Source organism: Mesoplodon mirus, assembly GCF_964341445.2.
Source record: "Mesoplodon mirus genome assembly, chromosome: 13".
NCBI lineage: Eukaryota > Metazoa > Chordata > Mammalia > Artiodactyla > Ziphiidae > Mesoplodon > Mesoplodon mirus.
Window position 1 is genome coordinate 73,044,528 of NC_138989.1, and position 12,083 is coordinate 73,056,610.

Sequence of the window (12,083 nt, forward strand, 5' to 3'; positions counted from 1 at the left end):
CTGACTGGGGGGAAAAAAAGAACATAGATTAAAATACTAAAAAGATGGTGCCCTGCTGGCAGGAGTGAGACAAAGATGGCATCCACCAGCCTTTGTCCTTGGAGGGTACCCCAGCAGGTATGTGTGTTAAATCTGATCCCTGCCCCTAGGACCAACACTCTAAGGTAAGCAATAAAGCCTCTTACATAAAGTCTGGATGCATTTCAGTTGGCTCCTTCTGTGCTGGGCCCTGCCTGGTGCAGGTGGGTCTGAGAGTCTGAGCCTTTTTTTTTTAAAAATAAATTTATTTATTTATTTTTTGGCTGCGTTGGGTCTTCGTTGCTGTGTGCGGGCTCTGTCTAGTTGCGGCGAGCGGAGTCTACTCTTTGTTGCGGTGTGTGGGCTTCTCGTTGCGGTGGCTTCTCTTTGTTGCGGAGCACAGGCTCTAGGCACGCGGGCTGCAGTAGTTGTGGCTCACAGGCTCTAGAGCGCAGGCTCAGTAGTTATGGCACGTGGGCTTAGTTGCTCCGCGGCATGTAGGATCTTCCTGGACCAGGGCTCGAACCCGTGTTCCCTGCATTGGCAGGCAGATTCTTAGCCACTGCGCCACCAGGGAAGTCCCATGCACCAGCAGTTTTATTACAGCTATAACTTAGAAGCAGATTCTGACAAGACTTGTAGAAGCTGTCTTAAAATTTTCCTAAGCTTCATTCACATCACATGAAGGCAGCAACTGTTAAAACATTTAGATTCCATTAGGGTACATTTTGCTAGCACATTGGAGTCTCTTAAGAACCATTTTATCCCCATCAGATGCCTTTACTGAACAGTTTCTGGTACTGAACATCAGTAAGAACCTTTAGGTGGTGCTCTTTGGTTAAAAACATTTATGCCTCAACCAATTTAAATATAGTAGTATATCCTAAGGAAAAAATGGACCTTAATTTTTTTTAAGGGACCATCTCCCAGGTCTGCTCAGGTTTTCTCATACCATTTCTATTGCAGAGGCTAATAATCTGTCCTGTCTCCTCCCACCCATTTCTAACAGGTTGCCCTGATGTAGATATGAAATTCCGTTCTGGAAGCAGGCTGTCCGGAAGCCAGGGTCCTGATTTCCTACCTTACAGAACACCCCTAGACTGATACTCTCTCATCACCTACTAATTATGCCTCCCAGAAAAGTCCCCCATCTCTGTCCTCCTGCAAAGAACCTCCTCATCTGTCACATTTCCCTAATGGGGTCACAGCTTTCCTTACTGTCCAGGAACTGACTACCTGTCCTGCAGCTAGCTCATCAGACTCGGCCCTCCTCCAGCCTCAGGCATCCCTCCTTGTCCTTACCTGCTTCTCCTGCCCTTCAATATCCTAATGCCCCTTTGCTCATTTTCTGCTCACTTCCCAGCCCCTACTTTTGGTCAGGGCTTACCTTTGCTTTTATTCTGGCTCCAAAGAGTTGAGGTCACTTGGAAAAATTGTTCCCTAATATCCTAAGATGCACCCTCCCGGGGTACAGTTGGTCTTGCCAACTATAAATCCATACCCTCTGCCTCTGTAGTCTGATCCTTTTCTCAGCCACTTTGACCCTAACACTTAGTACCCTGCCAGTAACTTCTTACCACCTATGTTCCTTTAAAAACCAGGTAGGCCTAGATTCTTCCATCATCTGCCCCCAGTCTAAAATAAAGAACCCAACTTAAAAAATATTTTAAAAGATTTGTACTTCCAAAGATTTTACTAAAGCATTTATTTTTTAAACAAAAATATACATTAATCTCAGATTTACAGAATATAGAAATAATTTATCCAAAGCAATTTGCATTTTAAAATTGTTAATATTGCACCCAACCATGTAAGTCTTTGACACATTTGCATTGTCGACCTTTCCCACAATTTGCAAAACGGGAGAGAAATCTGAAACTGACAGAATTACACAAAAATCTTACAATTTTTAAATTTACAAGATAAAGTTGTAAACTTCCGGAAATTTACTTCCTTAGACTAAAGAGCTGTATTTTTTTCATATCTAGACAATGAACTATATACATGCTGTGATTTCCTCATAAGGAATTCAAAGGAACAGATACTGTGAACATTCACAACCTAATGGTAAAGAACAGAATTACTGAAGACACTTCTCTGTCTTCACTGAAACATGGAAACTAGTGTGTGAAACACACAGAGTGAGAAAAGCCCCTGGATAAATAACTTTTACCTCTTTGAGGATAGTTTCCATAATTGCCTAAAGTTATCTTCAGTTTTAAAATGATACACTGTTAGTCTTAGAAATATGGCTACCAACAGCCTTTTCTCTCAAGACATTAAGTAGAAAAGAGTGAGGTCTCTGTTCAAGTCCCTTATAAAATACTTTACATATAGGCAGGCACAAAAGTTTGCTTTTCAAAAGAAAGCTTTGCAAAATATTCTGCAGTTTATCACTGATACCCTCAGTTTTTAAAAGCTTTTTTTTAAAAAGCCCATAAATATTTAAGTGTATCTTTTTTTTAATGACAGTAGAAAATAAATGCACTTGGTACTACAGGAAGTGTCTGAAATAATATATAATAGTAAGAGTAAACATAGGTAATGTGCTCTTTTAACCTGGTAGTAAACCAAAACAGATCAAAACCTTGTACTTATGAAATGTGAAGTAATTTTTGTTGATTGAGCTGAATTAGTAAACCAATGAGAACATGAAACCAAGCATCCCCATTATCAACTCTGAAAAAGTCATCAGACCACTTAGCTTCTAGGGGATGAACATTCATGAATCTTTCGTCATTACCATTGTAAATAAAAGATCTTTGTTAGTAAGGTCGACTCCAGGAAAAAAGGAGCCTCTGGGAAATTTGTGCTGAAGATCCCAGACAGGAAAATCTAATTGTAATTTTATAGTACAATACCATTTGAACCGAAATGAGACGTTTTCTAATTCTCTTGTCCTAGATTGAGATGGGGTTAAAAACGTTCACTTTGAATCAAAACAAAACATCAACAGTTGAATAATATGACTTTTCAAAAGGTCTCCTTGGCTTTGCTATTGCAGTAGTCCAACCCAAGTATTGTAGCTTGTTTAAAAGGTGGTTGCCTTCAACATCCTCGTGACAAATTGTTTTTTTTTTTTTTTTCAAAAAGTCGAGTCTCTCATAAAAAAAGAAAAAAAAGAAGACATTTTACTTTGTGTGATTGTTTTGCTGCAGGTCACCTGAAGCAAATGCCTCAGCTCTCCATGGTTCGCCTGTATTCTGCCGTCCCGTCGGCAATGACTGCATCCAGGGGATAGCGCTTCTTGCGGATGCTGCGCCCGGAGGAGATGAGGTCGGCGTAGCCACGCTGGTGGGAGAAAGCGTAGGCCGAGCGCCGCGTGGACATGCCCCGGCGGAACACATTCTGCCGCCGCTTCCACTGCTCTTCAGCTTTCAACTGCTTTCGGTGCTTCTGAATCTGCGAAAGCGGGAGAGATGGGGTAAGGTTAAAAAGAACTGGCTGCACACCTGTCTCATTTGGGGGCGGGCATAACCATCCTCGCTTTAAAGTGGAGAAAATGGAGGGAGGCAGGTTACATGACGTTTCCAAGCTCTCAGAGCTAGAAAACGGGGTGCCAGGATTCCCACTCCTAAACTAGTGCTCTTTCCATTTCATAAATCAGACTGGTACAGGTTTAGAAAAGACTGTTAGCCTCCTTCTGGGTTGCTACCACACACCCTTGTCAGTGGAGGAGGGAAAGCTGGAGGATAGTGAAGGCTGCCTACCTAGCAGCTGTTCTCTCCTCCTTTCTGATGGAAATGGAGTTTAGTCAGGTACCATCCTCCTGCTTACAGCCACATTCCTCCATGTGGACCCTCCAGGGGTAGGACTGATTGACTTCCCTTGCTCTCTACTAGTCCAGGAATGGGCATGTGATCTCATTCTGGCTAATGAGACCTGAGGAAAGTGTGCTGGGCCCTTCCATAAAAAGTTGCCAGGCAAAAAAAAAAAAAAAAAAAGTTGCCAGGCTCCTAAGGGAAAGCAACAGCATAATCAGTCTTTAATCTTCCCCTGGATATTGACATGTCAGGACGCAATGCCGGGAACTGCTGTAGCCATCTTTCAGCAGAGCGGGGAGATGGAAAAAAACCCAGTTCTTTTTTGATAACATTAAGTTGCCCATCAGCTGAGCCTGAAACCTAATTATTATGTGAGTGGAGGTGATACATCATCACTGAACCATTTTGAGCCGTATCTTCCTGTTACTTGTAGCTCAAAGGATCCTGCTACAAGAGGATTTTTCTTTTTCCTTTAAATGAAGAAAAACCCCAACCTGTGTATGCAGGGCAAAATATTAATAGTATAATTGCTAAATTGAGAAGATAGATATATGGGGGTTCATTATACTGTTTTCCTTTTGATATTTGGTAATTTTTGTAATAAAAAGCAAGCAAACAAAAATACCAATCCCAAAGGACTTATTTGCAAGGGGGAGTTAAAAAAAAAAGAGTAGTAGTCCTAAAAAATTTTCAGACCAAACTTCCCAAGAGCTTAGAATTTTGCAGGAAAGCTGCTTTGGAGAAATGCTTTGATTTCTGTGAGAGGCACTCAGAGTTAGGAGAAGACTCTTTTTTCTATACCTTATCACTTTCTGATGGCCAAATGGTCATTGACAAGAATCGTATGGCAACAACAGGCAGCAAGCACACGGCAACAGTCAAGATGATGGTCAACCAAATATATGGCTGTCTCAGAGCATTTGAAGCTGTGCCTGGAAAAAGCACAGAGAATGAATCACAATGGTTTTCATCCCAAGGGGGGCATAGCTAATATCCCACAGTCCACAAATGGATTCTCTGTGGTGAGCTTTTACAACCAGATTGCCCTCCCGAAAACATCCCACCACTGCTCAAGGAATGAACATTTTAAAACCAGACTAAGCAAAGCAGAATTAGGCACGTAAATTCTTTGGAACAAGGCAAATGTATATAAGTGAACAAATAGCGAAAAAAGAAAGTACATTTGTTGACATTGCATTAATTAAAAATGGAAAAGTAGGATTTTTTCAGGAACTTAAAAAAGCACTTCCAATTTATAGTTTAGTTTTGGTTTGAAACGCCACGTATTTAACAACGGGCACTGCCATCTGTGGGATAAGCCTTATGCTGGGCACTGCCATCTGTGGGATAAGCCTTATGCTGGGTGTTTTAGGTCATGCCATTTAATCATTTCTGAGAGAGGAGTATTGTCCTCTATCACATGAAGAAACTGAGTTGTGGAGAGTAAAAAAATTTGCCCAAGGTAACAGAACTGGCTATGGCAACTCCTGAATTAAAACCCATGTCCATCGGACTAGAGCTAGGCTTTTACCACTGAATTAGGCTACTAGTTTTTATGTCAAAGGAAGTAACAATTCAATTCTGTAATACAACCAGGTGCAGGTGACCATATACTACTCAATTTTAAAACTAGAACCAAATTTCTCAATATTTTCTGTACTTACACTGTGAGTTTATAAAAATAATAGCATAAATGTGTATGGGTTTAAAACACTTTCCCTATGGGAATATTCTAAGTAAGTGGATACTAAAATTTTAAAACAGAGAGTCAGTAAACAAGAACACAGTCTTAAAAAAAAAAAAAGCTCAATCCCAATAAGAAAAGGGTTACCATAGCAATTGTGTTAACAAACGAAGAAAAACCTAAAACCTAATCTTTTACAGGGAAATTAGTTTATGGGGAATTTTTTTCCACTGTGAATCCAAACTACCCTATGCATAATAAGATGTTCATAAATTCCAATTTATGCTATTTATAATATTTTTGATATTTATCATTTCATCCTAGCGTTTGTCAATTTGTCATATATTTTATATAGCTGTAAACTTTTGTTTTCCATAAGTTTACTTATTGCTCTGTATATGTATTTCCGATGATGCAGTCCACTTTTAAGTTCTAGAATTCCATCATCTGGGATTCATAGTTTGTTTAGCTAATTTGATATTCTTAGGTCTTAGGGTTATTTCCAATTTTTAAAAGACAATTAGAAATGTAGTGATGCAGTCTTTGTACGGATTACCTTTCCAAAATTTGGTGTGTTTCATCTTAGGGTATTTTCCCCATGTGGAAATACTGGACCAAAATGTACAAAAAACTTCATTACATATTTCTAGGTAGTGCTTTAGAAAGATTAAACGATAGTGCTACCAGCAATGCATGTATCCCCAGTTTCCCAGTAACCTACCAATATTAGGTTTTATGGAAGAAAAAAAGCACAATTATAGCTTAGTTATTTTAATTTGCTTTCCTCCCATCACGTTACCACCCTTCCAACCCACCACCCCCAATTCTAGTCAGGACATTAATTTTCACTAGCAGTAATTTACACTTTATGTTTTTACTTACCCTGAAGTTATGTCAGAATCTAAATTAATGACATATTTCTATTTATTTACTTTTGGAATTTAGAAAATACCAACCTGTAAATTTAAATGCAGATGGAAAGAGAACATGTATTCCAGCACTATGAAGGTCAAATATGATGCCAAAATAAAGTGCAATGCTTCCAAAAATTGAAAAAGCATTCACAAAAGTCCAATAAGAAGTATCCAAGCCAATCTGTTGGGAAACCAGAGAAAAACGGAGCACTCATTTTGGGGAGTTAGCAAGAAATAAAGGATCTAAGGATTCTGAAAATATAGAATTCAGCAGTTTAAGCATGGTATGGCTTGAATACTGAACAATCAGAAGCTATCTTTGGCTCAGGCAAGAAATAGGAAATATGTTTGGTATAAGGGATGAAAATAGCATCCTTTTGGTATAAGGGATGAAAATAGCATCCATTCACGTTTGCAAAGCAGCAGAGGCTCAGTTGGAGGAAGAATGGGAGCCAGGCGGATGTGCACGCTGGTCTACATACAGAAATGCACACAGTACCAACAGGTACTGAAAACAGTCGACTAAAGCCACATACCTGGAAATTGACTGTTATTACAAGAGCAGAGGCAATTGTGACAGCAAAAGATTGGTAGTCTGAGGGCGCCTCTCCATCCTGTCCCACAGTTTGCAGATAAGCTCCAAGAGGTATGAAGAAGAGGATCAATGATGTTAAAACCCCGTGCAACAAGCTTACGAAGAATCTCCTATAGTTGAATAGTAAGTCTCTTTGTCCCACCACGTATAACCCAGGGAAGCGGAGGCTTAGTTTGTCGCTCACATCCTTAAGGGGAAAACATAAGTAGAGTTGAGTGCTGTCCATCGGGATCAAAGAACTCAGAGACACGTCACCACCTCTATGTCGAAAAGAGTTGCAACTTGTTAAGTTCTAGGAAGGCAAAAACTAAACAAGATGATAAATCCTGAATAATTTCATTGTGCAGAGAGCATTGCTGTAGTCCACCATTATTTGATATTTAATTCTGAGACTAGGTAAAGTATTATTATTTTGCTACTTAAGAAAGCAAATCAGTCATGTTTTTTTAAAAAGTGTAGGAAGCCTATTTTTACTTTCTGAGAGAATATATTTTTTCTAATACTTTGGGAAAGCATTTTCACATACACATTGATGAGTTAATTCCAAATTATTCTTTTTATTCTTGAAAGCAGTTTCTGTAAAAATTGCTACTAGATAGAATGCGGACTAATTTGGAAATTAAACCTGTAAGTTTGGGGAGGTATTAAAATAATTTACTTTAAAGATGTGTAAGTTGTTGTTGTAGAGACATACTGTTAGGTATCTAACAAGAAATTCTTAGTGTCCAAAATGAGGGTAATAAACTCTTTTGTCAATGAATTCAACCCAGGCACAGAAATCCTCTTCTTACTATGAAACAAGCATAGCAGTTACTCTTGTTGCCTGACAGCAGAAATATAATAGGGTTTACTCAGAAAGAAGTGAAACCAAAAGAATGCATTGAAATATTTGCTTTGAAACAGTCCCTCGGTCTGTCCAGCAGCGACCCTGTCAGTGCCAGGCTCCTACCTGGTCGAGCAGCCCCATGAGGAGGACGGGCAGGCTGGAGTACAGCACGTTGTAGAGGGTGATGAACCAGTCTTCGTACGCGGTCTGTGAAGAGATGACAGAGTCTGCGTGTCACCGATGAAGAAATATTGCCCACCTAGTTGACACGTGTGCATCTGCCCTCAAAGCTGGGGTGTCCCCAGGGAAAGTAAACCACCACCACCACCACCGCCCGCCGCCAGCTATGCCAGTAGCAGGCACGAGTTTGTTTTGATGGAATGGACCGGCTTCCCACAGGCAATAATCTTCCCTGTAAAATAAGTGGGGAAATAGACTCCGAAAAGTTTTTGGAAAAGGAGTCTGGTCTATTTGAAGAACGCTGGAAAACAAATCAGTGTTCATCGTCTTTTATATCCCTTTTATTAATGAATTAGATTACATACAACTGGTTCAAAAGCACGTAAGTACCGTTCAGATATACTTTTCTCTTGCCAGTCCAGCATCTCCATTTAAACATTTTATAAACCAGAATTTGAATATAAGAAAGATGCTTCTGGGGCCTCCCTGGTGGCGCAAGTGGTTGAGAGTCCGCCTGCCGATGCAGGGGATACGGGTTCGTGCCCCGGTCTGGGAGGATCCCATATGCCGCGGAGCGGCTGGGCCCGTGAGCCATGGCCGCTGGGCCTGCGTGTCCGGAGCCTGTGCTCCGCAACGGGGGAGGCCACAACAGTGAGAGGCCCGCATACCGCAAAAAAAAAGAAAAAAAAAAAAAAAAAGAAAGATGCTTGTGAAAAGGAGCACACCCCAGTCCTCAGTGGGGGATAGAGGAAATGGGCTTCCTCAGCACCAACAGTGATATACCATCCTGCACAGAAACAGGAGGAAGGCCCCAACCTTGCTCAAAACCCCAGGGCACCCTGGCCTCCAGTTTCTACACCTGGCCTCCTCTCATGCCAGTTGTCTGTAGCATAGCATCAGAGAAGTTTGGACAACCACAGGCACTGACTTAGGTTTTTTGCTAATGGTGTGTTTCTGCCATATCAACGATTTAACGTTGTAGATATGCCCCCACTCCCATTTCAGCAAAAGGTCAAAATTAAAAAACCAACAATGGAGACATGATGTTAGATCTGTGATCACCCCCAAATTTATATAATCCCCTCAGCCCCAATGTAATTTTATACTTAAATTTGAACAGTTTTTTCAAAGTTGAACAATTTGTTATCACTATTCTGAACGGCAAGGTGACTTGGGAAAAAAAAAATCTATGGTGAAGGCAAAGACGCATCAACAAAAGCCAACAGACCAGGAACAAATCCTACCTTTTTAAAGGCACAATAAAATATGTTTCAAGCACCAGAAACATTTTAGAAGCTTCATAAACTTAATCTGTACCTCAGCTGTTAAGAGAGAGCACCAAAACTACCAATATGGAGGGGGAATCACATGTTTTTCAGACATAGTTTTGTTCATGTAAGAGAAGAGCGCTACTCATTTAATCATGATGATGATGGTATGTTACCTGTGCCGAGTACCCGTTGAAGAAGGAGTACCAGAAATGAACCAAAGTGAATGCAAAGTTTTTATAAAAGAAGTATCGTAGGAACTTGCACATCCTGATGTAAGACCACCTGCCGTGTACCAACAGCAGTCTCTGCAGGTATCTGAACTGTGCCAAGGAATAGTCACTTGACATGACGGCTTGCATGCCTTCTTGTCCACTTATTCCAACACCAATGTGGGCAGCTATGGCGGGGGGAGAAGATAACTGTGAATCATAAGCGTACGTGAAGGCAAACCATTGAGATGATAAAAACGTTTCCATAGCAACACAAAAAACCCCTCAAATGGATGACACAATAAATGTGAAAACTGTTGCTCACCATGCCCCACCCCCAGCTTCCGAACTCAGAGGTACGCGTCGCTAAACGGAGCACGTGGTTGGGCCTCCATAAATATTGGTGAAAGGATCTCAAATGGGTAATGAATTCCATTTGGATTATCTGCCCAGCTCATAAGCCATCCTTCCCACCCAAAGGGTGAGCCCCAGGCACCCATGTGTACCGTGTATCCCTGCCTCCCTGGCCACAGCTGAGTCAGCCATGGGCAGATACATAATCTATGGTAGATACTACGAATTGGCTCTCCTTCGTTCTAGAACTCTTGTTCTAATTGGAGAGGTGGGAAAGCAAATAAAAACCCCACATTGCTTAGACTCCCTTGCAGCTAGGTTCTCTTTGTGAATTAAGTTCCACTTGTTTGGACCTGCTTGTGACTTGGAAGCAGAAGCAAATTGGAGCCCAGCATCCCTTCCCTTTTTGGCATTTCTGCAGCAGAATTCATATCCATTCTCCAGCTGCCCAGATGTTGATAAACAACTGCAAGGGCTTCTCAGTTGGAAAGCTCTTCAGAGGAGCCTCAAAGCTAGAAGCTCCTCTGGTGAGTGACCCAGACTTGCAGACACAGCCTAGAACCTACTTCTTCAGTTCATCCAGAATTTTCATGAGCACCTGGTCCCCTATATTAATCACTTCCTGCTTAAAGTACCTAAAGGGATCTGTTTCCCTCAGTCTCTCTTGGTATTTTGGAATTAGGATTTGGGTGTGTTTGTGTTTGGAATTTTAACATGTAAATTTTTGAGTTGTGGGATGGATATACTTCTTTCTGAGCGGCAGAGAAAGTCGTCTAGAGAAAGGATGAGAGAGAAGGGCAGACATTGGGTTCCTGGTGCAGCTTCAGGTCCTGGTTCTAGCATATTCCTGAGGCCCGGCTTCTTGAGCAGCATGAGACATATTTGTAACTTTTAAAATAGGTTTCTTTTCGTCTTAAGCTAACTTGAATTGTTCTCCAATACATGCAACCAAAAGTGTTTAAACTTAGATACTGTTAAACTTTCAAAGGCTTATGCATGGCCCACTGAGACCTCAAGACACACAGTTGTTTTGAGGGGGGGAGGTTTCCAGAATGGATAAAAAGGAAAGTCCCAATTTTATCCATCCTCCCAATAGTCATTAAATCACATGTTCCACTTAGAGAATTATGAGTTTTATCTAGGTCTTAAAAGTCATGGAAGTGAGATCACTTTAAGAACATGTGTTGCAGAATACAACCTATTATTACTCAGACCCTGAGAAGTGTCAGCCAGCTCAGCAGTCTCCAACTAAAAGAAGCTCCACAACTCCTGCCCCACTTGCAGAATACAAGGTCTGGCATTAACATAGTGACTTGTCCAAAACCTAAGTTTTTAATAACACTTTGCAATTCTGTAAAATAGAATTAACTGCATCTCAATCAATACTTATAACCTCTTTATACACATAAATAGTTCTTAATGACCAGTTATGGTTGCCAAACTGTTCTTTCCTACCAAACCATGGCCTTCTTTTCTGAACAGATAACAGGGAAATGTTGAGATTCTGTCAGAGACAAGGAAGAGGAGCCACCGCCCCAGGCCCTGACATCCAGTCCAGCCTCTGCCGAGCAGACCAAGGACAGTATGTGAAGTGAACGCTGCCACAGTTTACAGAGTGACTCAAGGCAACTGAACAGATGTACTTTATCAGGCCACACTGCTTTTTGTTTGTATTTTCCTAAAATCTAAACATAGGCACCTAGACTTCCCTGCAGTTGCCAACGTGGTTTCAATTGCCTGTCCGGTAGGCCACTTCATCATTCCCTAACTAGCTGATCGCTTCCTCTTGCCTCTCTAATGCCACCTGTTCATTCTCAGAATTTAGACCAAGGAAAATAACACCCACCAGCCATCTTCAGGCACAAGGGGGAGAGAGGGCAGTATCCGAGGGCCCTTGGATCCTTGCTAGCAGCAGACCATGGTGGGCTGCTGTTCCCTCCACTTCTGCTAGACTACACCACTAACCATGAAACATGTTAGCAAATGGTCAGATTTGTTGGACACTTAAATTTCACTGTACTTCTTTATAAACAACAAAGTTTCTTTCGGTTCATTGTTCTTGATGTAGGTAAAAGAGATGACAGTTTTCACAAAGTTCAAAAAGGCACTTAATACTTAGGTTAAGCTACTGAGTTCCAAGGAGACCTGAGCTTCTTTGATTTTCATCCCAAGTGGATGTCTCCTACATTATATATAAAAATGTGTATCGGGGCCTCCCTGGTGGCGCAGTGGTTGAGAGTCCGCCTGCCGATGCAGGGGATACGGGTT

At 41.2% G+C, this 12,083-nt stretch overlaps 1 protein-coding gene across 2 annotated transcripts in view; it reads right to left on the minus strand.

Moving 5' to 3' along the window:
- Positions 1–1,708: 1,708 nt before the first annotated feature.
- The window catches only part of ATP8B1 (ATPase phospholipid transporting 8B1), a 112,958-nt gene continuing 102,583 nt past the window's right edge, over positions 1,709–12,083 (minus strand). For both annotated transcript variants that reach the window (XM_082641139.1, XM_082641140.1), the window contains exons 23-28: positions 9,426–9,649; positions 7,925–8,008; positions 6,917–7,162; positions 6,423–6,561; positions 4,584–4,714; positions 1,709–3,420 (exon numbers count right to left, since the gene is read on the minus strand). In XM_082641139.1, coding sequence (XP_082497265.1) covers positions 3,196–3,420; positions 4,584–4,714; positions 6,423–6,561; positions 6,917–7,162; positions 7,925–8,008; positions 9,426–9,649 — 1,049 coding nt within the window. In that variant the 3' untranslated portion in view covers positions 1,709–3,195. The remainder of the gene's footprint in view (positions 3,421–4,583; positions 4,715–6,422; positions 6,562–6,916; positions 7,163–7,924; positions 8,009–9,425; positions 9,650–12,083) is intronic.